This window comes from Amaranthus tricolor, chromosome 2, assembly GCF_026212465.1.
Source record: "Amaranthus tricolor cultivar Red isolate AtriRed21 chromosome 2, ASM2621246v1, whole genome shotgun sequence".
Lineage (NCBI taxonomy): Eukaryota > Viridiplantae > Streptophyta > Magnoliopsida > Caryophyllales > Amaranthaceae > Amaranthus > Amaranthus tricolor.
In genome coordinates this window covers 37,742,455-37,769,640 of record NC_080048.1, presented here as the reverse complement: position 1 = coordinate 37,769,640, position 27,186 = coordinate 37,742,455, and the positions used below count along the sequence as shown (strand labels likewise).

The window sequence follows — 27,186 nt, the reverse complement described above, 5'->3', positions numbered from 1 at the left end:
TTTTTAATCATAAACAATTAGAGATATTTAAATTGAATTAGTACATTAAATAGTGTGTCAAAACTAAATGAAACAACTTAAAAGAATTGTAGTAATATTTTTACTTTAGATATTATTCTAACCTTTTTTTTTAGTTTTTACTCATATACACATATTCGTCTACTCGTATATTTTAGCAATTCCTACTAATTTTTAATATTTATGTTAATTATTAGTATTGCAATTGGTAAAAATCCGATTGTAAATATTACTTTCTCCGTTTCAATATACTTGCAACGTTTGCTTTTCACGCAGTCCAATGCACTAATTCAATCTTTAATTTCTCTAATTATATAAAATAAAAAATTATAAAAATATGATATTAATAGTCTTTGTAATAAGACGAATTAAACAAGATCTAATTTGATTATATTTTAACTTATAAATTAAAAACTAATCATAAATTAAAAATAATAAATAAATAGTGTCGTTTTTCTAATTCGGAACAAAGAAAGAAAGTATGATGATAAGATGAAACTCCTAATCCGAATGGACCCATAGTATGTCGTGGATGACTGGGTCCACATGAAATTAGTTGTCTTAGGAGTAAGTCAAAGTTTTGGATTTTTCAATGGTACTCCACTTCTTGTATTGCCTCTTATTTTAATTTATTATTATTTTAATGGTGGAAAAAATCTATGAGAATTCATGGTACGGATGAATTATGAGATGTTGCGAACCGCCAATTCCATTTAATAACCTAACCATGATTAAAGAGATTACCCTTGAATTCACACCCTAGATTGCTAATGTGTTTGGCAATGAGTTATCACAAATTCAGACCGTTTTTTTAGACCATTTCTAATTAGACTAGTCAAAAGAAAAAATTAGAATAATTTTTTGGTATGCATTTAAAATATTATAATCTGAGTTATTAATTGTTAATTATTTTATTTGATTTATTTGATCGTTTTATAATATTGACTTTTTGTTGATTATTTTGTTAATTAATTGTATAAGTCAGATGTTAATGAAAATGTTTAGTTTGCGTCCATTTGGACGGTTAGAAAGGTTTTGAGTATTATACTTCAAATTGGGTCAATTTCGATTCTTAAATATATTTAAAAATATCTTAACAATGTAATTTACTTTTTATATATGAGTTAATTTCGGGTTGGATCAAATAGGATAAGGTCGAGTTAGACCATATATATTTTAAGTTAATCAAATGAATTTGAACAACTCTAAAAATGTTTCTTAAATATAGTTATTCGGTTTTTTTTTATTAAAAAAAAAGTGGACAACAAACTTAAGAACATTATTTCATTTTGGCTTACAAAAGCCAAATTTCTAGTTGTGTTAACAAAATAACTTATCAAGTCAACATGTCAAAAACTAAAGTCCACTAATAAACTGAATAAAAAGTTATTTATAAAACATACTATAAATCTTAATTTTATTTTTTTTACTTTTCTTTTTAAAAAACACTCATGTTAAATAATTAAAAAAAAGAAGGTTCGGTAAATACAACCAAACATATTTGAATATTCAAAAAATAGAAAAAGATAACATAAATAATTTTAGTATTTTATGTATGGTTCCATTTGTCTTATTTTATTTATTATTATCTTACTTGCTTTGTACTATTTTCTCTTTTAGTAATAATTTTCGCAATTCTATTTAAATTTCATTCATAAATGTATTTTTTTTCTTAATCTCATCTATTTATTTTTTCAACTTACTTGTATTTGTCTTACTCATCAACTACAGTCTACAAATATACATATATCACTATTAGGTAAGTGAATATAGATTTACTTCTACAATGCATCATTATATTTTTACTCTTAGAACATGATTATTACAAATAAACATTTAATAGTATTTAACTCCCAACAAATATGAAAATTCAATCGAGAAAACAAAAATCAAAAGATCACTCAAAGAATAGAAAATAATATTTTTTTTATCAATCAAGATAACTTTATATTCCTTTGATTTCGTTGTATTCTAAAATTCAAAAAAATTTCACATCGATATTACAAATTTAAAAATTTTAAAAATAAAAGTGGACTGATCACACAAGATATTGCAATTACAAAATACATTTTCCTTCATGATTTCTAGAAGAAATTCATGTAGGAAAACCAACTACTCCCTATATCTTTACGGATTTACAACACTTTCTTTTTAATCTGTTCCTTTTATTACTTGAATTAAAGGAACAAAATTAACAAATATTTTTATTACTTTTTTATTTTCGTATAAAGATTTGAACTCTTCATTAATATCATCCACACAATTCAATCAATTTCAGTATTTTTGAATTTTTTTGTTGCAATGGGAATATATTACTTGATTTATCCAAGCACAATAAGAACCAATGAATTTGAATAGAGTATAGTATTGGTTGTCTATTTTTAGTTTACTTCATAAAATTTGTCTATTTTTAGTTAATCAATTGAAGAAGAAACCAAGCAATAAGTTAAGAAATGTTAGATAGTCAAACAACAACACATTCTAATTCCACTATGCAAATAAGATGTTGTACCACTCATCTATTTTGGTCTCCCACTATAAAAATACTCGTTTTTCCTTTCATTTTATGTCGTTTATATTTTGAATTATTAATTTAATTTAATATATTTTCTTTAATTTACTTGTATTTGTTTTATTCCACGACAAATTAATAAATCAATTTTACTATATTGTAGCAATACAACAAGATTAATAGGAGGAATATAGTAGTTTAGGAGCTAACTAAGTAAGCTTCTCATAACTAACATTAAGCTACTTGAACTAGATATGATTATATAAAATTCAAAAAAAGAAATTTACTAAAAAACGAAAAACAAAAGAGTTTTATCTTAGTTGGAATAAGTATTATTTTTAATGGTCATGAGTTCTATTCTCACCTAACTTTTCCCTTTCATTAGCTTACCATGTAATAAAAAAAATAATAATAAAAAATAAAAAAAACTAAGGCAATATCAAATATTAAAAAGTGAATATCTATTCGTAAATCAAAAATTGATTGATAATTGCAGTTTAATCCTTTCATCCTTGTGAACTGGGATAGCTGTTTGATTTTCACGAATTACTGTATAAATCAATTTTTCCTCCCTTTTATTGTCTATAGAAAATTCTCCAAGCTTAACCTAATACTAGTTCAAGTAGATTCTAGTAGCATGTAAGGGACACATGAAATCTTGAGTAGTCACATACTTGTCAAAACTTGATGCACCATTGATACTACTATGGACCACCATAATTTGTGATTGCTATGTCTTCAAGAAAGTGTCCCAAATACAAAGGGGTTCAATAATTTACACCATGTTTCACTATCAAAGCTATATTCATACTCACACATCTCTATGGTTGTTTTCTTCCTAGAGCATTGTAATAATGGGTAAAGCATCTTAACTTTAAAGATTTTTTGAACAATTTTTAAAGTAATTCAATACCATAAAACTCCAATAACGAATCAATTACCATCGGCCCTAATCATGCAACTCGACTAAAGATACAATTACAACAACAGTTAGTCTCTTGAGAGACGTATCTCAAGCCTAACCCATTAAAGATTTATACCTACTTACCGTATTGTTATTTCTTAATGCCCACTTATATTATCCTTAATGTTTACTTATCGTATCCTTAATGCCTACTTTCAATATCTTAAATATCTACTTACATCATTCTTAATGCTTACTTACAATATTTTAAAAAATATATAATAGATCAGTCCAATTAAAATGGTCTCTTAAAAAAACCATCTCTCACAAGAATTTGTGTTACAGCAAATCTTGGTTTGAATGTAGGTACAAAATAGCTATTCAAGACAACAATTTAAGTTTGTAAACTTGGGCTGATCTTGAAGTCCATAGTTAATTATGGAAAATTCAGTAATTTTGTTGTGTTTTAGGCATCATGATACTCGTTGCTTTATATTAAGCAAAAGTAACCCGGGAAGGGAGATATAACACTTCCACTCCTCATTGGTCGCAACTACTCATTAAAATTGTAGATCGATTCCATAAATTGACACAAATTTTTTTTCAGCGCACTTTGTTTTCACTCATGCGCACCGTGAGAACTCACCAAGAGTTTATTAATTCGAAGAGTATTCTACACTAAAACACGCTTAATTATAGAATCCTTGTCAAATAAGTTTATTTAAAAACAAAAAATACATCATATTGATATTAATATTACTATCAACTCTTTTAAAGCTCTTTTATGTTCCCACACTTAGGATCAACCATGATTGCATGGTTTCACTAACATCATATGTAATACCTAGACCTCGCCTTGGTTAGCGACGACGATGCTAATAAGTAGTGTCGTCAACTCGAACCCGAACAAAGTCAAGGTGTTACAAGTTTAGATTTTAAGTTTACTACTATGTACATCGTGGAAATGAGCAAATATTATATAGGTTAAGTTTAAATGATTCTGGCTAATTCGACTTATTGACCGTAATAAATACTTTTCACTTTTTTATTTATTAAAAATTTAAAACCTAATCTATTTACAAAAATATCAGATCTAGTCAATCCATTTATTTAATTGGGTCAAAATCTCATCTAACCACTAGTTTCAAGTTAAGTCAGTGAAGTAGGTCAGATGAGTTTTTGTCATGCCTAATTATTTTCGGAGTTTATAGGGTTTTATCTTTGAACCAAGCAAAATATCATTGGTAAGATTATTTTTTTTTTAGTTTTATCATTAACAATGGTAAAATTGTATACATTCGAGTCTCTGAAATACCACCCAATATTAGAACGAACACAAACATAGTGTGATAGAGTTTTTATTAAAGCCATAAATTATTTGAATACAATTTATATGAAGTAATGGAACAAAAAACGTAAAAGCAATGAATAATGAACTATGGTACATAACTACACGAACACAAAACTATGAACAAATTCTAACTAGCCGATTTGGCCTCGACAAAATGGGCCTAATACAATTTTTATCAAGTCGTTTCTCAAACAATGAGACAACTACATCTACGCAGATCATTTCCGACACCAACTTGCTGATCATCAAAAAATGACGAACAATTGATCTCAAGAAGGCGTACATAGCGACAGCCAGCATCGGTTGGAATATATAGGACGCCGACTGTATTGAATAAATACTACACAAAGGCATTTCTGAAGTTCAAATGGAGAATGTATATGGACACTGGGCAGTACTCATTCATGTCAACTTTTCGTTCTTTTATGTTGCGTTTGGATTCGATTTCTGATGAATTCGAAGAATCGGGATTTCCTTCTTCTAGAGTCCAAAACTTCGCAAAATCTCCGTTATAAGCTGTTAGAAGATTTATTCGGTAATTGGATTTTTCGAAGGTGAACCTCTTTGTAACATACTTTGGAGATCTTGCACAACTTCAGACATCAGTGGCCTAAACTCGGGTTCAGACTGCGATATAACCAACACATTCTTATCAACTTGCAAGGAGTAGAACAAAATAGCCATGAAAAATAAATCAAGAAGCAAGATGCTATCGACATTTTAATGATAATAAAGATTTTGTCGAAGTTAAGAAAAATGGTCCGATTCTAGACTCTATCGGCATTTGAGGTAAAATGTTCTAGGGTGTATTATTCTACAACATTAGAGTATTCTAATGATGTTAAGTGGGTCCAACTTAGGCTAGGTAAGGGAGTCGGATGTACGCAACCTTACCCTCATAACAAAGAGACTTTCCGCTTGATCTTTACAAACACCAGTTTGCAGCTTCGCTTAAAGAACATGAACACATTTATTGTAGTCTAAACAAATATTCTTGTGAGAGACCATCTTTTAATTAGGTCAGCCCATAAAGGAAAATGTAGTGCAAGTTACTCAGTATGCATTAAGGATATTGTACGCAGGCGTTTAAGATATTGTAAGTAGGCATCAAAGATGCTGTAAGTAGGCATTTAAGGATGATGTGAGTAGACATTAAGGATAATGTAAGTAGTCATTTAAGAATGATGTAAGTAGGCATTAAGGATACCGTAAGTAGACATTTAAGGATTATGTAAATAGGCATTAAGGATATGGTAAGTAGGCATTAAGGATGATGTAAGTAGGCATTAAAGAGGCTGTAAGTAGGCATTAAGCTTTAATGGGTTGGGCCTGAGAGACGATCTCTCAAGAGACCGACTGTAGTCAAAAACCTAAGAACCATAAAATACCAACTTTGATCTTCTTAGTCCATTATGGATCTATTATTGCACTATTTCGCATGGGAGTGAGGGTTCAAATAAAAGATTGCCGCTTTAATGAACATGGTCAACATCTAGAGATGGTTCAAACTACTTATCATTAGTGCTACAATTGAGCGTAGATACTAAGGTTCTTGCTAAAGTAAGCAATACGTACGATTTCTCGCTAAAATAAGCAATATGTTAGCTTTGAAAGTATAAGAAAAGAATTCGAGTATATAGAGGTCCTAAGATATAATATTACGAAACAGGGGATCATATTCACCTGAACACATCGTGCAATGATATCAGCAAAGTGTGATAAAGATTTAGTAGGATATTCGCCACTGAGAGACGGATCAACCATCCGCTGTAAAGCATCGATATCATGGAGCTGAGGAACTGCCCATCTCACCAAAAATTGCTCTCCTCGGATACGTGTCCTGGAGGAAATTTTAAAAGAATATGTACGATCGATAATATGCTAAAATTCAGAAATGTAAACAAATAAAAATGGCATGTTCACATTTCTTACCTGTCATAAGACATTCGACCCGTCAAAAGTTCCAACATAACCACTCCAAAGCTGTAAACATCGCTTTGGGAATTATAGATTCCCGACTCGAATTCCGGAGCTCCATAGCCATAGGTAGATAAAAGGTGCCCCGACAACTGAAAATGAACAACATTCGGCACAGAAACATTTTATGGATAAGTATAATCCGTAGTAGCCAAGCAATATAAAATGCGATGCATTAGCATCATTGGTTTCCTACTACCCTAATGCCAAGTGGGTCCCGCCTAGACGAGGTTCGCGAGTGATATACACAACCTTACTCTTGTAATAACAAAGTTGTTCTTATTGAACCTTTATTTAATGATTTAGAACGACTTTATTGTCCTTGTAAATAATTTTAGTATTAGTAATATTTTCCTAAATTTAATTCTAAGCAACTGAAGCAACAGAAAATGAACGGGCAAAATCATGTAGCAATGTCAGATACGTCTATTACCTGGCTGACGGAATTAGATGCTATCAAAGATGCCAATCCACAGTCAGAGACCCGCACATTTAGTTCATCATCAAGAAGAATGTTCCCAGATTTGAAGTTTCTATGGATTACAGGTGGTTCACAAACCTCGTGCAGATATCTGAATGTAAATATCAATATAAAAAAAATACTATTAACGGCTTTACAAAGAGTACATCAAAGTGGCTACCGAATATTAATATAGAAAGAATGTAAATTATTACATCAAAGCAAGGTGATAAGATACATAAATTATTGTTGTTTCATTGAAAGACGTCTCAAACAGGTCATCAAAAACTTCTGGGGGCCATAAAAAATCATAAGCATGAGCAACGATGGGGTACTAGGAAGATAGAAAGTTGGAACATGGGGGACTTAAAAAGAGGGCGAGGAAGACCGAAGAGGACATGAGTGAAAAGGGTTATGGAAGATTCAGATTTACTGGTTGAGATGGTAGAAGATCGAAATGAATGGAGAAAAAGAATCCATGTGGACCACAAGAAATGATCAGCTGGTTCATGTAGCCGACCCCAATCTTTTGGGATTCAGGCTTAGGTATTGTTGTTGTTGTGGGGGCCATAAAAAATCATATCCAAGCAAAACAAACAATAATTATTTAATCAATTTAACTTCCATCAAACGTTAACATGGAGATTCATATATTTAGATGCTAATAGAGACATTTACTTACTCCAAGGCTCTAGCAGCTCCAAGTGCCATCCGCATTCGCAAATTCCAAGAAAGTTTCTTCCTGTATTCATCGTCTGAGTGGAGCGCATCTTGTAGTGCCCCATTACTACAATACTCATAAATCAAGAGGCGCTGACTGTGTTCTGAGCAGTAACCCACCAGGTCCACAACATTGACATGCCGAATACTATCGATGTTATTTACAAGCTCAATAAATTCGTGATCTTTCAGGCGGCTAGAAACACCCTTGTCAAGCTTCTTGACAGCGAGTAGCTGCAAATTAAACCCAGATGCCATGTTAAAAGTTTTTAGCATGGGAAAGTTTTTAGACAAGCTGTATTACCCCCTCCCGGCTCCCACCTGTCTAGCAGCCAATCCATTACGACTAAAGGTGTTCATAATAGACCCGAAGATCCAAAATTTACCTGACCTTGTAACCGAACCCGATTTGACCCGACTTCAAAAATGATTTACAGTTATGTAAAAAACAATATAGACACAAAACCCGATTTGACCCGATTTCAAAAATGGTTCACAATTATATAAAAAACAATATGGACACAAAAACCGATTTCCCGAAATATCTAACCCGAAATCAACACAACAACCCAAATGAACACCTACAATTACAACCAATAGGACTAAGAAAGATTAACAACAGAAATTCTGCCAAAAGTCTAAATACTACAGAAAGCATGGACTCACTACATAATGAAGAAAAATGACGTCAAATTAAACATTCAACTAAGAAATATGACCAATATTGGCATCATGGAGAACCTAAAGAGGCCCTTAACTAAGACTCCCAAGTTCCAAGTAGGATCTAAAACTTAAAACAACTCAGGGTTTCTTAAAGAATGGTAGAAAATCATACCTTTCCATTAGAAAGCTCAGCCCGATATACAGTTCCAAGCATGCCACTTCCTATAAGATTATCTTGTGAAAAGCTGTTTGTGTATTGCTGAAGTGATGCAATCGTGAAAGACTTCACTGACGTCAAGGGAAGAGATCTGGAGGATGGCTTTCCGGCAACAGGGTGAGCTGATGAGATAGGCGTCACAATTACTTTCTCGGCGGAAAATTGAGGAGGAGGTGGTGGAGGTGGAGGAGGAGGTGGAGGTGGAGGTGGAGGCATCATATAGTCAATGTCGCTAAAACTCATATCACTTTCAAGCTTCCTCAATGGAGTTGTCGATCTTTGAGAATTAAGCTCCTCACGACTTTGTTGTTTTGCAATTGCAGCAGTCCTCCGAACTTCGGCTCGCGGCTCATCTTTGATCTCCACAACAGCGTCTTTTTGAGCTAACCACATGATCAAAGATTTTTTTTAACAAGGGTAATATACAATGACATCGGGGTAAAGAACGTTGTTGTTTAGTAAGAGTAATATGCCTTATGAGTTGTGACTCAATTAGAACATTAGTTCATACTCCCTCCGTCCTATTGAAGTTGCAGCATTTTCCATTTTGGTCCGTTCCACTTAATTTGCATCATTCTTATTTTTAGACAATGGCCCATCACTTTTTTTAATATCATCCATACATTTCAACTCTCTTTTAATTTCATTCATACAATTCATTCTCTCTCTGCATTTATTATCACTTTTTTAAAATTATCCTCTTTCTCTTTGACGCAAATCTAATGGAACAGATGAGTAGTCTTTAAGAGAAGTAGATATACAATAACAGAATGTAGGCTAACCTTTTTCAACCTGATTGTTAGCATGACGTGACGGCACATTATTGAGAGGGTTCTCTCTGGCACCCATATATGGTTGGATCTCATGTCTCTTTGTAGCTCGGTAATAGTCTCTACTTCTGCTAAAACACCATGGTAAGCATAACAGAAGAAGCAAAACCAAGATTATAAATCCGATCACAGAAGCAATTGATATGCCGACTATCCTTCTCGTTTTCGCCGACTGAGCTTTGTTTTGAGTATTCTGGTCCTGCTGTGTAGGTGGCAAAGCTGTGCGATTTCTAGGTCCCGACCCAGAACTAGAAGCTGCGCCAGAACTGGGAGAAGTTATGCCCGAGCGAGGTGATAATTGCTTGGGTGCCCCTGGGGTAGTGGGTGAAGGCAGCATGGAGGGAGCTGGCAACGAAGGCATCGGAGCAGCAGAGGTGTTAAAAGGATTCCCATCTCTCCTGTTTAACACAGTTTCATACTGGCATAAGAAGGCTATATAATCTCAGATTACAAGGGAGCAAGATACTGACTTTATGCCTATATTAGAAGTATTGTCAAATTTCCGATGCAAAAGTTGGTCGGGATTTTAGTAAACAAAAAATCAGTACAAAGTCACTAGACCAGGGAAATGTCGATAGTTGACGCCTGACATGCTATCACTCTAATAACTACATATTGAAAAAGATTTTTATTGATCAAAACTGATTTTTACTGATTGAAACTGATCTTTGCTGATTAAAACTTATTTTTACGGATTGTAACTTGTAAGTGACTTTTAGTTATAAATTATAACTACTTTTTACGGATTGTAACTGATTTTTACGGATTGTAACATCGTAATTGATTTTTACTGATTCGTTATTAAAACTGATTTGTACTTCTTAAAACTGATTTTACTGATCGCTTAATTTTTTTAAGGTGAACTTAAGAAGGCCTAAGTTCTAATATATTCAATTAATTTCATTTTAACATGTTCAGTCAGTTTTGATTGGTTCTGTTCTAATAAGTTCAGTTCAGCTTTAAAAAGCCCGGGAGAACAAGGGGTGTTATTTCCCGCACTACGTAAGGAGTGAAGCTAATTCTCAGTTCTAGGATTTATCGAAGAAACACTTTTCATTGCACTTTATTTCAACAAACGATATTCACTCAAGTACTCAAGTTGTCGTTCAAAAATAAAAAAAAAAGGTGTCATCAGTCATTTGCCAAAAACATAAAGTATTGCGGAAATCGAACAACTAGCAAGAGTTCTCACTTGAAGTTGGGAATACTCAGCAATTTCTCAGGTATCGGTCCATTGAACAGGTTGTTCTCTATATTCCTAACCAGTACGAAAAAATCGATAGTGTCAGCAAACTGAAAAGGAAACGACGCTCAATATTTTATAGGAAAGAAATCAATAGGAGCATACAAGTCTTGCAGGGGAAGAGGCTCGAGAACATCGAGGGTTCCCGACAGCTGATTGTCCTGCAAGTGACTGCACAATAAAAATTGATGTTAGTGCTTAAGTACTCATAGAATTGACTGTTTTTTAGAGAGGGTGAGCCTACAGGCTGGTTAGAGCTGACAAATTCTCCATTGAAGGAGGCAACTCTCCGCTCAAACTGTTATGCGCCAAATCTCTGTAAAGACGAAATTAGAATATTCAGTCGACAAAAATGGAGTCAAGGAGTGGACTACGAAGCTACGCCATACGTGTGAAAACTTACATGCTGGACAATGCTGTAAGAGACTGAAAGCCATCGGGTAGTTCACCGCTAAGATGGTTGTCATTCAATTTCCTATAAAGTACGATAGTCTAAGCAATTAGACAATGATGATTCCAGGAGAAAGAGTATAACTGTAAGGAACGACAAAGAACTTACAACGTAGTGAGGCTGGTAAGAGTGGAAATAGAGCTTGGAATGCTTCCGGTCAAATTATTACCTGAAAGAAAACTGGCATCGTAAAAGCTATCATATATCTTGCATAGAATAGTATAATGCCAATAGGCAAGAAGTAAAGTGTCATCAAAAAATACTTTGCAGGGTACATACAACGCCTCCAGGGAAACGGGAAAACTTGATGGAAGACTTCCGCTAATATGGTTGTTGCTCAAATCACTGCCCAAAAAAGTAATAGTTAGCATAACATGATTGGCGTACAAGGAAAAGTAACTCAATACCATCTTCCAACAACAACAAAAACCAAAACATCATAGCCTTAATCCTAACACTTATTACCCCATAAATATAACTTAATAAAACTTAGGGGGGAAATGGTTGAATTAACGCAGCGAATATGCAAGTACGCATCCCAGCATTTTTCATTCCCATGCAGGAAGTTGGGAGGCACATTTTTCTATTTAATATATTATTAACTAAAGCTTGAGAACTCAAAAAAAATATCTGATAAAAAGATTGTCAAGGAACCAACTCAACTAAAAGCATAAGCTTATGGTTGAGGCCCCAGGATATATTATATACTCTAACACGCCCCTCACATGAGAGCCCATTGATTAGAAGTGTGGAAGCAGCGCAGGCCTTCCTTATAACCGGTGCAAAATATTTCGACTTGAATTTGAGGGGTGGTTGAGATTTGAACCTATGACCTCTTGTCACGCTGGCTTCTGATAGCATGTCAAAGCTAATATTTATGGTGAGGCCCCAATATATATTATATACTCTAACAAAGATGCCAATTCTACAATTTAATATACAATTTGAGGTAAATACTGTATATGCAAGAGCTATTCATTCAGTAAAATATTTTCCACAAATGAACCAACACAGCTAGGTTATTGACATTCAATAATTAGAGTTATGTTTGAAGTTCTTACATTGTTTTGATTGACGAAAATGATGCTAGGTCGTCACCCAATCCACCACCTAAGTTGGCACCCACGAGACTTCTGTAAAGTAAACCCAAATTAAAAGTTTGGAAACACTCATGAAGATTTCTGTACCATAACATACACAATACAGGATTGGAACAAAGAGTTCCCCTTACATTGAAATGATGTTGCCATTAACGTCGCATTGGACTCCTTGCCAAGCTTCATCACATGGATCTCCCCCGGTAGCAACCCATCCAGGGAGTGGAGAACCAAAAGCAGCATACAAGCTGTTAATTGCAGCAACTATGACGAAACAAACTAATATTAGAACAATTCGTCTTGTATGAGACGTCTCACAGTGGGAGGACTTCAAAACAAAAGGCCCATAAGCTAAAAATTTCTAATATTGGGCTATTTAACCCAAGTATGAGACATGTCTCACGGTGAGACCGTCTCATGCAAGAATTTGTGATATTAGAAATATGCACATTCATTAAATTAATGAAGAATTCTTCTATGAAGAAGTAATTGATATATAGTTGACAAGAATATGATCGATCTACTGTCGATGAGTACAAAAAAATAATTTACAACTTGGTAACGTAGGAGTAGAGAATTTACAGGTTAGAAAAATATTCATTTGAGATATTTCTATAAGACCATTTCTGTACTTTTCATTAAGCGGTTTACCAAATCAAAGACAAATGCTATAGCTTGAAGTTTCTATCACTGCCATAAAGCACGGCTTCTATCTGCCGAATACCAAAACTTCACCAAATATTTTCCTGATATTTGTGATTGTGACACTACACAAATATCCAGTTGCATATCTTACAAGCCAAGCAATCAGCAAAATTTTATGTACCTTGACAGTTGACTCTTCATTTAACCGTCAAGAACCCGTGTGGGACCTTTGACACTCAACGTGGGTATAATACATGGACACACCAATTTTGGTTCAAAACTACATTCATAAAATAACCAAGTCGGACACTTAGACACGTATTCAAGTCGGACATGGGTATAAGAGTCCAGATTGCTATTCCTTCTATTGTCCACTGTTTTTTCATTCAACTTCACATTCAATGCCAAGTAGAAGAGCTACTCTTGTAAGAAATTGTCTCTCGGTAAGACGACCTCAAAACAAGGAGCCCATATTCTAATAATTGAATTGATCGGGCTATCAACCCATGTTCAGAGAATGTCTCACAGTGAGACGGTCTCACACAACAATTTGTGCAAGTAGAATTGAGCAACAACCTAATGCTACTTCTTCATTTCTTTATACTAAACCAGCATGTTCATTATACATTTATGAAAGCAATGTAAGTAATTTTACACAATGCCAAGAAAACCCAAGTTGTAAAACTAAACATAAATCATTCCACAATTTACTCCAATCCCAAAAATCAATAACAAGGGGGAAATTAAACTGGTAGGAGTTGGACTTACCATCACCCGAATTTGTCAACCCGTTAGCCAAATGCAGCAGAAATATGAACACTAACACAAAGGAAAGCTCAGCCCAGATCTTTACACCTGGGTATTCCATAATATGTACTTTCCAAACCATTCATCCAAAGATCACCCTCTTAATTAATCCTCTTCCATACCTCAAATCTACAAATATAACTGAAATTTAGAACCATAATAGAAGCAAGCAAGAAACTAGTGGCTAAATGAACCAAATCCCATAGCAATTTAGCTATTCATTAAAAAACAGGACTAATTATTTTAGACATACACCTAATGATTGGCTAAGTACAGCTGGCAAACATTGTAGATTCTGTAATTCAAAAACCCCATAAATATTATACAATAATAACACAAACAAACAAAAATGCAGAGGGAAATAAGCAATAGAATGAGATCTATATATGATGGGGTGAACAAACAGAAAGAAAGATCAAATCTTTAAGGAAAAAAGGGAAGACCCATTGATTTTAAGGATAGAATAGTTGCAATTGAGCTACTCTATGAAATATGAACACAATGAAGTACAATAAAAAAGCAAATCAAGTGAGTATATTACCTACCAAACAAAATTAATTAGGAATGTTGGGGTTTGCTCCAATTGATTGCAAGTTCAAAGGAAGAAGGAAATAATTAGTACAAGTAAAGATTGAATCAATGAGTGAGGAATTAATTAGGGGTAATGTAAATGAGAGAATATGATGGAGAGAGAAAGGAAAAAGCTTGGAAAAAGCTAGAGAGAGAATGAAAAAGGGTGGGTTAAAAAGTTAGAGAGAGAAAGAGTGAGAGGTTAGAAATGAGATGAAGAAAGAAAGAAAGAAGTTGGTCTGAAAGTTAGCAATTTGCAGACAACAGCAGAAGTGTAGCACACCATTTTCTTTTAACATATAGAAGTATTTTTCTCTCTTTTGCACATGTTAGTTTTTGTTTTTTTATACGAAAAATAGAGGTGTTAAAAAAATTCGTTTTTTGATCTTGAAATTAAATTCGATTTGACTCCTCTTTAAAAATAATTATAATTATGTAAAAAGCCAATATGAAGATAAAACCCAAACTTAAATCAACCTGATAACCTGAATGAACTCCTATAAAAATTTAGTGATTGCTTTTGCTCTCATACTCGCACAAAATCTCAATTTTTTTAAGTTTTTAAATTTTGTTTTTAAGTTAAGTTTTGGTTTATAAGTATTCATAATTCATAATGAGTAGTTAATTTTAAACACGCTAATAATAATAATTTATTGAAAATAGCTTATTCATGAATTAATAATAAATTATTTCAATTAATGACTTTGACCACTCAATCATCTATTTATGTAAAATAACCAGAAATTGTTGACTAAACACTTAGTTTACACAAAATTAGTGTACACCAAATTAAATTTAAAGGGTGTGAGTTGTGGAGTATGACTAAGTGAATAGAGAATGTGGAGTATGAGCTTATGAATAAAATATTAAGAAATTATGCAGTATAAAAATAATATGAATTAATTTCATATTAAACTTATACTTTTTGTAAAAGTCTTGAATGCACTTAGTTTACACTGAAATATGTGCATTTATTTATATAAATAGTGGAATCAAGTTATGACCTCTAAATAACAGTGGTCAAAATCGACCAGTGAGACGATATGAAATAAGCTTTATCGTTGAGAGAAAAACAACCCGAGTTACCGACTAAAGCCCCTAAATGGCTACTCAGTGATAAAAAGAGTAGGGTTCCAAAGACAGTTAGGAGGAAATTACTCTACTTGTAACTTAACACATTTGAATTTAGAAAATGTCGAACGGCATAAAAATATAAAAGCATAGTTAGTGATAAGCTTAAGCTTCGTGTTTCTGATAAAATTATAGTAAAAGATAGGTCTTTTATGAAGTGAACACTAAGGGAATAGAAGATGTTTGACTTTGTTAACTAATTGTTGGATATTTTAATTAGCTTGTTTCACAATATGGTCGTATCAGCTATTTTGTTTACTATAACTCATAAATTTTGAGACATTAATTTTGATAAGGTTTAAGATTTATAGTTATTTGATTTTGAATTATAATAGACTATAGTAAAATGACTCATTAAATTATGTACTTATTTAGGTAATATTGCTGATAATGTTAGCTATTAAGCAGAGCCGTCTTGAAAAATTTAGGAACCCTATGCAAAATTTTTAATTTGCTCCTTATTTATAGTAAATATTTTTACTATATTAATAGACTTAACATATTTCTTTTTTGATTAACTTTTTCATAAACGGGAGAAAGAATGAACCTGTGCGATTAATCACCTCGCTCACCCTCAAAGACCTCTCTGCTACTAAGAACCCATTAAAAATGATCCTTATCATCACTAACAAGTGTATAGTGTATAATAAGAGTAAAGTATCAAAGACCTTTAAATTTAATCCTAAATAGAAGTCACTTAATATCACTAGACAGCAAAATGTTGTTGGTTGGAGTCTCCAATTACCTTACTTGTCGACTAAACAGTGTAAGTAAACGGTCGGTCATTAAGTATTAAATTATGACTAATAACATAATGATCTTATTCATCAATCTTTCTATTGTACGTTGATTTTTAGGTCTCCTTCCAGCTCTTAGGGCACGTGCCTTTCTTCTTACTTTTTTTTACATGTGATTTCAAAAATTCGAAAAAATAAAATATATTTTTTAAGTCTATTTGTTAGTCAATATTAAATTGTAAAAATGATAGTGGATATTTAGTGTAATAACTAGATTATTATCTCTTGACAAGTTTAATAGATATGATTGTTCTCCCTTAAAAATCTCATTCTTTTCATAAAATTTATTCCAATACATTAACATTTAAAAATGTGTTATTAAGAGGTAATGAAAAATAAACACAAACTTTTTGTATTCAAAGTTTCAATATCATGGGAATGTCATGATATATACAGCTAGTCTCTTAAGAGACCGTCTTAAGAGACCGTCTCTTTGAGAGACATATTTCAAGCCCAAGCCATTAAAGATTAATGCCTACTTACCGTGTTCTTAATGCCTACTTACATTATTCTTAATACTTACTTACACTATCCTTAATGACTACTTTTAATATCCTAAATGTCTAATTGCATTATTCTTAATACCTACTTATATTATTTTTAATGCTTACTTACCATATCTTTAATGATTACTTTTAATATCTTAAATGTGTACTTACATTATTTTTAATGCTTATTTACAATATTTTAAAAAATATATAATAGGCTGACCCAATTAGAGATGGTCTTTTAAAAAGTCCGTCTCTCACAAAAATTTGTATGATATATATCATAAAAATTTATACTATAAATCATTTCTATTACCACCATTTGATTTGAATAATCAAACGGGCCGTAGATTTTTAGTAAGACGTTTGATAGCTTTTGTATCGACTTAAGTTTTAATTTAAAGGATTATTAAATGTTGACATTTTTTTTTAATTGGGTGGTCATTTCTTTTGACTTTTAGCCTTCAGACTTTATTTCTCAAATATTTCTCTAAACCAATTTCTAACAGCTCAATATTAACTAATTATATGTGTATCAAAACAATTTAAAGTGCAAATTCAACATTGTAAATGTCAAAATAACTAATTTTAGCCAACTTTCTTAAAAAATATTTTTTAGAAGAAAAGAAATTTTATTCCATCCTTCATACAACGAGGATATAAACCAAAACATTAAGTGCTTTACTTCCATCTTCAAAGACTTTATGAGAACACTAGACAACACCAGCTTTGCATTCCAAACTGGATCATTACGAGCATTCCATATCTAATATATGAGACTGCAAAAAGAGGTTGTAATCACAATCTTTTCAATTTTCGAAACCTTCCACTTGCTTGGTTTAGCAGAAGAAAGGGATGTGATACTAGTACCAAGCCATGAGTTCAGGATTCTAAAACACTAGACTCCAAGCACAACGAAGGAAAATGTGGTCCACAAATTCACTAACCTCATCACAGATAGGACATATGTCATCTTCAATAACTCCAATTGCTTTTAGCCTATCTCTTGTTTCAAGACTATTTAGCATCACCAACCAGTAAACAAAAGTTGCTTTAGGAATTAAAGCTCTATTCCAGAAAATTTTGCTCCATTTCACTATAGGTATGGATCCCAGTAGGTCCATATATACTGAGTTGATATAGTACTTATCAGTACCCAACTAACTCCTTATCTTGTCCCTCACCTTAAATAACTTCTTGAGTGACCAGTTGGCTGTAGGGGGGATTGAAGATCAGCCACTTTCCTCCCTTTGTGTACATACCATGTATCCAGCGTACCCACAACGATTCATGCAAACAACTAATATGTTAGATAATTTTGCCCACAGCAGCCAAGTTCCAAAGATTAAGATTCTTGATTCCAGGACCTCCTTCTTTATTTGGTCTGCATAAAGACTCTCAGCTCACATTATCAGGTCTAGTATCTTGGTTATCATAATGCCATAAGAACGCCCTACAGATCATGTTTACAGCCTTTATCACTTTTTTGGGAAGGATGAAGATTTGACACCAGTATGACGTAATACTAATGAGGACAGAGTTGACTAGTTGCAGTCTAGCAGCATAAGAAAGTTTACGACCCTGCCAACCTCTGATTTTACTAGTCATCTTTTCCGCCAAATGCTACAATCAGCTATTGTAAGACTTATAGAGTTAAGGGGGACACTAAGGTATCTAAAGGAGAGAGTACCATTCACAAGATTAACACACTCTAGAATCTGATGTTGATGATTGATGGGCATGCCAGCAAAATATATCGCAGACTTAGACGCATTGGCATGTAAGCCTGAAGATTGAGAGAACAATTCCAATCCTTTATATAAGATAGAAATAGAAGTAGCATCCCCTTTGGAAAATAACATCAAGTCAACCGCGAAAATTAGATGAATATGCTTCAAAAGAGCACAACGAGGATGAAACTTAAAAGAAGAATCACGGCTAGCACACTTCAACATCCTTGACAAATATTCCATGCCAGATGACAAAAAGGAAAGGGGACATTGAATCACCTTGTCTAAGACCACGTTTAGCCTTCAAGCAATCAAGAAGTTTTCCATCAAAATCAGAGAGAATGTAGTTATAAATATGCAAGTGAAGATAATCTTCACAAAATGAGCATGGAAACCAAGAGCAAAAAGCATATCTTTAATGAAAAACTAATCCTTGGTGTCATAAACTTTTCTCAGATTAACTTTAATGAAGCAACTAGGAGAGCAATTCTTCCTTGAGTAGTGACGAATGATATCCTGACAAAGCAAGATATTATGAATAATACTTCTACCCGCAACAAAAGCCCCTTGAATCTCACTAATTATATGTTTCAACGCAAGGCCAACTTTCTTAAATTAGACTCAAAAAAATTTATAACTCCAAGCATCCTCTTCGCAAATGTTCGAGGTAAGAACCTCGAATTTTTAATTTAAAAAATTATCAATTTTTCAATTAAAAATTATAAAATCTATTTCGAAAAAGGGACAAGTCGCATAAAATATGCATCTATACCTACATATAGACATACAAAACACGCGACTATACCGAGGTACAGTAAGCCTTTTCAAAAAAAAATTATCTGTTATTATTTTTAATTTTATTTTACGAAATTTATTGAATATTAATCAACAAAAAATTTTAAACTATGCCTCAAACATTTAAGAAAAATCGTATGAGTTGCGTTTACATTGAACGAGCATTGAGTTTGATGAATTGAGAAAAATTAAAGCTCTTTTAAGGAGGTCAAAATTTAAATTTTTTGAAAAAGTTCAACACAATAAAAAAATGACAACAAATAGAAAGCTAGTTAATTATTTGTCAGTTAATAGTAAAAAAAATATAGTGAACATTTTTCAATCAGTTCATTAACAAATTACTAATTATTTTACTTTTAACCAACACAAAAAATTAACCAACTTTTGTTTTGAATAATACTCAATTAGTGAAAAAATAAATTTGAGTTAAAATAAAAAAGTTACTCCTATTCGCTTTGTCATTGTCAATGGCTTGTTGGCCAACCTTTTTTAATAAATAGGTATTACCTGATTCTTTTTAACCAACACTGAAAACAGGCAAACCTTTCATGATGGATTGTCATGAAATTAAGGATTTTCGATTACGTAACCAGACCAAATGATGTATTTGTTAAAAGGGCAGCTTTAACAAACACTAAAAATAGGGTCACCTTTCATTTTTCAACCGAACAAAATGATGTATTGATAAAAACTAGCTTTAACCAACACTGAGAACAGGGTAACCATTCATGATAGATTGTCATGAAATTAAGGAGTTTCCATCATGTAATCGGACCAAATGATGTATTATGAAAGGATAGCTTTAACCAACACTGAAAACTGAAATAGAAGCTTAAGAATAACACAATCATTCTTTGAAAAGTTATTTCCAAGAACTATCAGCCTTCCAAATCAATATGTTAATCAGTGTGGTTTTTCCAATATGTATAAGTCTCTATCATGTTTAGGAACTTCCTTATGTGACGATTGAAGTGTTTATTTAGTTCATAAACTGTGGTTCTTAGTAGGGGAAAAATATCGGTCCACATGAAGCCGAAAAAACCTCAAATTAGTCTACTTCAGCGACTTGCTTGATTTTTCAGGCCAAATTTTTCGACAAAAAATAAAATGAATGGGACTTCAACAGTTGCTTTGCATTTTTCCATCCCTACTGGTTTGTATTGCAAATCTCAGGCAAATTGAAAAGTCACATTTATCACATATATCACATATCTCTGACCAATATGCCCCATTCCTTCCACAAAACTGTTTCCATAGGTTAACTCATACCAGGTTTAGTTCCTGCAAGGACAGACTATCTTCATATGGTTCCCATCTTATTTTCATCCAGTGTATCCTGAAACTATGATTAGGGTTCAAAAAGGTAGAGAAAACAACAAACTATACCCATAAAGATGACCAAAAAGTCCATCGATTCGAAAAAAACCTCCAAATAAAAGCAAAGATAATTGTTAAGGCTAATAACATGACTGAATATATAAGGCATAGGTGATATAGTAAGTGATATAGTAAGGCATTACGACGTCTCAAGTATTTCCCATCTACTTCTGATTTTAAAAGTCAGTATGTATATTAAATGTAAGCAAAAAATAACTCGAAAGTAACACTTAACCTTCTAATCCCAAATCAACATAAGTCATGACTAATCCAACACTATTTACTCTCCGGTATCAATTACACTAACTCAAACTCGTGACTTTCCACCCATTAACCTACGCTCCTTACTCTCCGCTTCATTAGCCCATCGAAATGATTTATTTTGATACTCTAATGTTAGATACATTAAAATGTCACAATTTCCTTAAGATAATATTTTTTCCCTAAAATATTTAATAATAAAGGTAAAGGTAAAAGACACTTCCAATGTACCGCAAAAAGCAGGGGTCCGAGAAAATATTTAATAATAAAAGTAAAGAAAAAAATCCCTATTATTTTCTTTTTATCTTATTCAGATATTTCAACTATTCTTTAATATAGTCCACACAAATAACTCCACCCTACATTTATGACAATTTCTTAAAGACTGAATAACTATTATACTAGCTTCATCCGAGCCCAAATCTTGGTTAGAGCATTATGTTGAAAATTTTGGTTCTTTTAGACGGCATTTAAGAAACAAATTTGATCAGAGTATGAATTTTCTGACCATTAGTGACTGTATGTCAATGGTGGCGCAGCATGAACATCAGTAGCAGCAACAATATCCATCATTCACTGCAAAATTAATGAGATAACTCAAATTTAAACAGAGTAATAACTTCTTCAATCCAAATTACGAGCTTTTAAAATTTTTTGAAAATTTGATTCTTTAAAATAAATGATTTCAGAAATAAAACAAGAAAATTAATTAAAACTGGTATAAGAAATAATAGAGATAAATCAATACAGTGAAAGAGTAAGAAAATGTAGCTGCTGTAGTAAACTCCAATGCTTGCAAGGTAGAAGCAAAGGAGAAATATACAAAAGCAGCACTGAGTAATGTAGCTTCAAGGGAACGAGTCAAATGGGAATTGAACATCCGCATAAACCAGTAAATGAAGCTTTACAACTCGAAAATTTTCCAACCCTTGATAAAGCCATAAACGGTACAAAATCAACATCCTAGAAGACCCTAATTTGATTTTTCATCACCTAATGTTCAATCCATCAATTATGCTAATGATTAAGACAGAACCAGAAATAATATTAACTTATTATCTATACCAAAATTGCAGATAACCTAGAATTGCATATCTAAAATGGAGATCAGAAGGCAACAAAAAATTCTAATAAATAGCATTCGAAATAGGAAGAATGTAAAGATTAAACATGGTTTGGCGATCAGATATGAACATTTTATCATCAATACCTTAATCAATGAGTTCAATCGAATCTTAACGGCATGATTAAAGCCGTTGATTAAAATACTGAAACAAATCAATCGATTCCTTAATCAACAACTATAGGACAAAAATTGCCAAAAGACCTTCAATACCCTCATCAATGGCCTTAATCATACTATTGAATATGAAATATCAAACAGAAAATCATATATTCGATGAATGAATAAGGTCATTGACAAAAGTAGTGAAGATGAGGCAATATTGCGACTGAATTACTGGTACTCAGAAACTGATTGATAAAATTGATCGTGATAAACCCTAATTTGGAAGGTGAAGTGAAAAAAAATGCGACATAAATGATTGGAAGTGATAGAAACTGATTGATAAACCCTAATTTGTTTCTATTGATTATGAATGAATGAGAAAGTAAGGGAATTGGTTCGACATTTAAAGAGTTTTCTAGGGTTTTTGTTGTGTCGGCTTCTTTAAAAGAGGTTGGTTACTGTTAGAGCCGTTTCAAAAATTGTACTCCACCGCGAACTTCGCATCCTAGGAATATGGAGTACTCAATTTTATTCTATTGTTTTTGGAAATTCCACGTAAGTTTCCGCTTTTTCACGTACTAAACAAATATTTTTTCTGTTTTATTGTTTTATGCATTCTATTCAATATACTTATTAAATCCTTAATATCTCTAATTGTGGAAAATAAAAAATTATGAAAAGTTAATATGAATAATCCTTGCATTGAAATGAATCAAACAATATCTCACTTGACTATATTTTAACTTATAAATTAACAATAAAATACAAATTAAGAGTAAGAGATGAATAGTATCAAAAAAGCAACTGGGACACTTGTGTTGAATTGGAGAGAGTATTAATCTTTGTGATGATCTTGACATTTCAACTTTTCCAAGTAGTAGACGAAAGAAAGGTTTTTGGTAACTTAACGATATTTTACTCAACGTAATGACATTTTTTTTTCAAAAAAACAAATATTGTGATCACCCTTATTAACAACATAATTTCGAACTCTTGTCGAAATAAGTACATAATTTAACTAAAAATTTAATATTTTGTCTACCACATGACAAAATTAAAAGCTCAAAGTCACCACGCAACATTTGAAAAATATGTGTGATCATGAAATTTTTTCTTAATTTTTTTACTCCGAGTTAGGCAAGAGAATTAGTCGTGGAAGTTAACTATATAGTACACACTTCAGTCTCCATTTGTTTTTTTATTGAAGTTCCACTAGGAATGTTTGTGAGAATTAAGAAAAATATAATTTTTGCGATGAATATATTATTTTATTAAATATAAAATTGATGGGAAAAAGTGGAGATTACAGATATTAAAAAGTTATAGTAAATAAAAGTTAGTGGAAAAATATGTAAATCAACACTAATAAAAAAATGTTTTTATAATGTTACTAGGAAACATGTGGCGATCATAAAAAATATAAAAATAAAGTTAGTGGAAAATACGTGGGAACCATAAGCATTATTAAAATATTAAAATGGGGATGAACAAGGTTGTTTTTGTTTATAATTTGTCATATAAATAGAAAAAATCTTTATAAGAACAACAAAAAGATACTTAAAATGACGAATTAAAGCTTCTTTAGCGAACAGAAAGAGTAAGAAATAAGAATCAAACTCTTGTTAATAGAGATGTCAAAATTCACAATGTCATACCCACTATTTATGAGAGATAAAATCATCTTATTGTTTTTCCATTCAACAAATTATGAGTAGAGTCCATAATTATAAAGATTATCATACTCTAATCGTGAAATAAATAATTCCTGTGAGGAAGATATGCTGGGAATGATGATAATGATGATGAATTGTGAATTAAACAAATAAAAATAATAAATAAAATAGACTAAAATTTCAAGCTTTTCATACCATGTAAATAGAGACCCATATTAAAATATTTATTTCAATATAAAAAATAGAGGTGAAGTAGGTGAATATTGAATGAAAGATTGTGAATATTAATATTTTTTTTTTTGGGTTATTATGAGTGGGATGCTAATAGATTGTAAAAAGAAAGTCATTAAAAAATGGCAAAATGTTAAAAAACTACCTAACATAAACTCCATTTTGCAAATAACTACCTTAAATAAAAAGTTTTGCAAAAAACTACCTTACATAATCCATTTTTTTGCAAAAGAGTACCTTGTAACGGATTTAGGCGTTTGACCGTCAGATTTAACCTTTGACTAGCACGTGCCAGGCACGTGGTCCCTTTAGTTAACCTAAATCGTCTTCTTTTCAATTCAGAGCATTCGAAATCGTATTCAATCCTGCCATTTCCCGCCAATCTTCCATTGTTGTAGCTTCATATTTCGCTCCCATCCACATCGTAACTTCATCTCATTGAAATCTCTAAGCAAATCCGGTATGTTTCATCTCATTGCTGTAGCTATAATTTAAATTTTTTTTCGTTTTTCAGATTTGCTTCCTGTGCTGTGCGATTTTTGTATTGAATTTGTTGTTTCATAGCTTTTAATTTGTAAATTGACTCTTGTTGTATCTGAATACTGTATTAGGGTTCTTAAAATTAGCTAAATCAATATATAAAAATTAGCTAAGATGAAGAAATTGAGTATGCAAGTGAGTATGCAAGTGAGCCATCTAACTGCAAACAATCAATGTTGAAAATCAATGTTACAAACACAGCAAACAATCAATATTGAAACCATCTGTATTGTTTAGTGTTGACACTCAATTTTCATACACTTTTGAGTATGCAGGAAATGAGTTCAATGAACTGAAATTGCTGTATGTATGCAAGTGTTGATTACTGTATGCAGCAAATCAGTTCATCAATGTTACTTGTTGTATGCTGTATGCAAGTGACTATGCAAGTGAGCCATCTAACTGCAAACAATCAGTTCATCATTGCAAACACAGCAAACATACGCAGCATCACATCAAACACAAAATCATACACACCAAACACATCATACACAGGAAGCACAGAACAATACCTGCAAAGAAAATTTAATGGAAAAAATAAGAAGTTCATTCATTCATTCAGAATCCTCATGTTACAATATCCAAATCAATCTTACAATTATGCTTAACTAGGTGCTAAACTTCAATTAGCACCCTTGATTAATACAAGAAAAGCCAACATAAAACAAAACAAAAACCCTAAAACAAAGCTTCTAATCTGACTGTAATGCTCCCTCTCATTCATCCATTTCTTCTTAATCATTTTAATTTCTGAAAAAGCTTGTTCCTTTTCATGTTCCAAGCAAGATATCCTTGATGTCAAAATCTTGATTTCGGTTGCCAATTGTCGCTTTTCCTCCACAAGCTTGTTAGTGAGTTTTCTTTGCCAAACAGCCATTTCAGGTTCATCAACCCATTTAAACTTTTTGCAACCCCTCGATTTTGTATCAGGATCATAAAAAACGCAAGTATTAAACCTTCTTCCAGGATTTTCCTTCGTCCATGAAACCCTCCTTGCAAAGGGAACTCCACACCCACATTTTTCAATTGAAGAATTTTCGCTTGAAGAACAAGAAGACATAACTGATTAATTGGAAGAAAACGATGATCTTTTGAGGTTTTAGGGATTCGAATGCCAACGACAATGAAAGAAAGACGCAAGAGAAGAAGTATTAGGGTTTTTCGCTGCAAATGGGAGAAAGCAAGAATGGAATTGAATGGAAGGCTGTGAATTGAAAAGAAGACGATTTAGGTTAACTAAAGGGACCACGTGCCTGGCACATGCTAGTCAAAGGTTAAATCTGACGGTCAAACGCCTAAATCCGTTACAAGGTACTCTTTTGCAAAAAAATGGACTATGTAAGGTAGTTTTTTGCAAAACTTTTTATTTAAGGTAGTTATTTGCAAAATGGGGTTTATGTTAGGTAGTTTTTTAACATTTTGCCTTAAAAAATTAAAATATAATGATTTGTATGACCACTATTGTTGTGATTGCTAAGTCAAATTAGAATAGGAGTACATCCATAAACTAGTGTTTAAACATAAGGATGCACTAGAAAGGTTATCCCTCAAGGATTTCTAAGGCATTAATTTAACTCATCCAATGTCATATATGGAATTTAGTTGTATTTGATGTATCATTATTATTGTATTCAGTGTCTTATAAAAAATTAGATAAAATTGATTAATTTTGGATTATTGTGAAAAATTATTTTCATAGTATGAAGTATTTTGAGTTAGATATTATGGATTATTTTGAATAAATAAGGATAGTTTAAATTATCTATAATAATTTATTGAAATATCTTCATATATTTTTATGAGGGGTAAAGCAAAAAAAAAAAAAAAAAGTTATTTTCCCAAAGTAAATTAAAATTGTTCAAAATTCTTAATTTTGCATTATGAACTTAAATTTCTAATATTCTATTCATATAGAACTACATTTTTTTTTTATTACATGTAGGCTGAGAAACGAGAGCTAGGTGGGAATCGATTTAAGACCTGAAATACAATAGTTGTTCTAACTGAAATAAGACATTAGTACTATATATCAATGTAAATACTTTTATAAAACACTTTTATTTTATTTATATTTATATTATTATAAATGTCAATAATGTTAAAAAATTATAAAACAAAAATGCACGTTTTTATTGAATATATAAATTACCTTATTTTAAAAATTTTAATTTGTTTTATTTATCAAAACATAAATAAACAATTTAAAGTTTTAAACATTATTCTAAACAAAATATAAATTTTATCACAAATTTGTGAGAAACATTCACAATTTTTAATTAGACCGATAGACCGCTCCATACAGAAAAATGTACAATAAGAGCAGACACTAAATTTTAATTGGACTGATTTCTCAGAAAACCACCATTAATTTTATTTACAACAAGTATTGCATGAGACCATCTTATCCTTATACGAGTCCATCCGAAATGCCCATTAATAAGTACAAGAAGCACTATTTTTTTAAAAAAAT

General features: G+C 32.0%; 1 protein-coding gene across 3 annotated transcripts; it reads right to left on the bottom strand.

The window, feature by feature from the left end:
• Positions 1–4,758: 4,758 nt before the first annotated feature.
• On the bottom strand, positions 4,759–14,771 carry LOC130805820 (protein STRUBBELIG-RECEPTOR FAMILY 3-like). 3 transcript variants are annotated; one of them, XM_057670604.1, is made up of 17 exons: positions 14,441–14,771; positions 13,857–14,024; positions 12,578–12,707; positions 12,408–12,479; positions 11,626–11,691; positions 11,455–11,526; positions 11,299–11,370; positions 11,140–11,211; positions 11,001–11,066; positions 10,845–10,910; positions 9,605–10,050; positions 8,778–9,205; positions 7,905–8,176; positions 7,196–7,334; positions 6,718–6,854; positions 6,469–6,625; positions 4,759–5,412 (listed from the first exon to the last, which is right to left on the bottom strand). In XM_057670604.1, exons 2-17 carry the CDS (start codon positions 13,975–13,977, stop codon positions 5,314–5,316), a joined length of 2,415 nt encoding a protein of 804 aa, XP_057526587.1. In that variant the 5' UTR covers positions 13,978–14,024; positions 14,441–14,771; the 3' UTR covers positions 4,759–5,313. The 3 variants fall into 3 exon arrangements, with proteins under 3 accessions (XP_057526587.1, XP_057526586.1, XP_057526588.1); XM_057670603.1 differs by having other exon boundaries at positions 14,437–14,739; XM_057670605.1 differs by lacking the exons at positions 12,408–12,479; positions 12,578–12,707; positions 13,857–14,024; positions 14,441–14,771 and having other exon boundaries at positions 11,610–11,688.
• Positions 14,772–27,186: the final 12,415 nt, after the last annotated feature.

Bases quoted from the DNA above. Each gene is read 5' to 3' on its own strand.
- LOC130805820 (XM_057670604.1), bottom strand. From the start codon at position 13,977: ATGGTTTGGAAAGTACATATTATGGAATACCCAGGTGTAAAGATCTGG. The intron at 9,206-9,604 runs GTTAGCCTACAT...TCATGTGGTTAG, and splicing joins TAACAATCAGGTTGAAAAAG to CTCAAAAAGACGCTGTTGTG. The intron at 8,177-8,777 runs GTATGATTTTCT...TTTAATTTGCAG, and splicing joins CTGAGCTTTCTAATGGAAAG to CTACTCGCTGTCAAGAAGCT.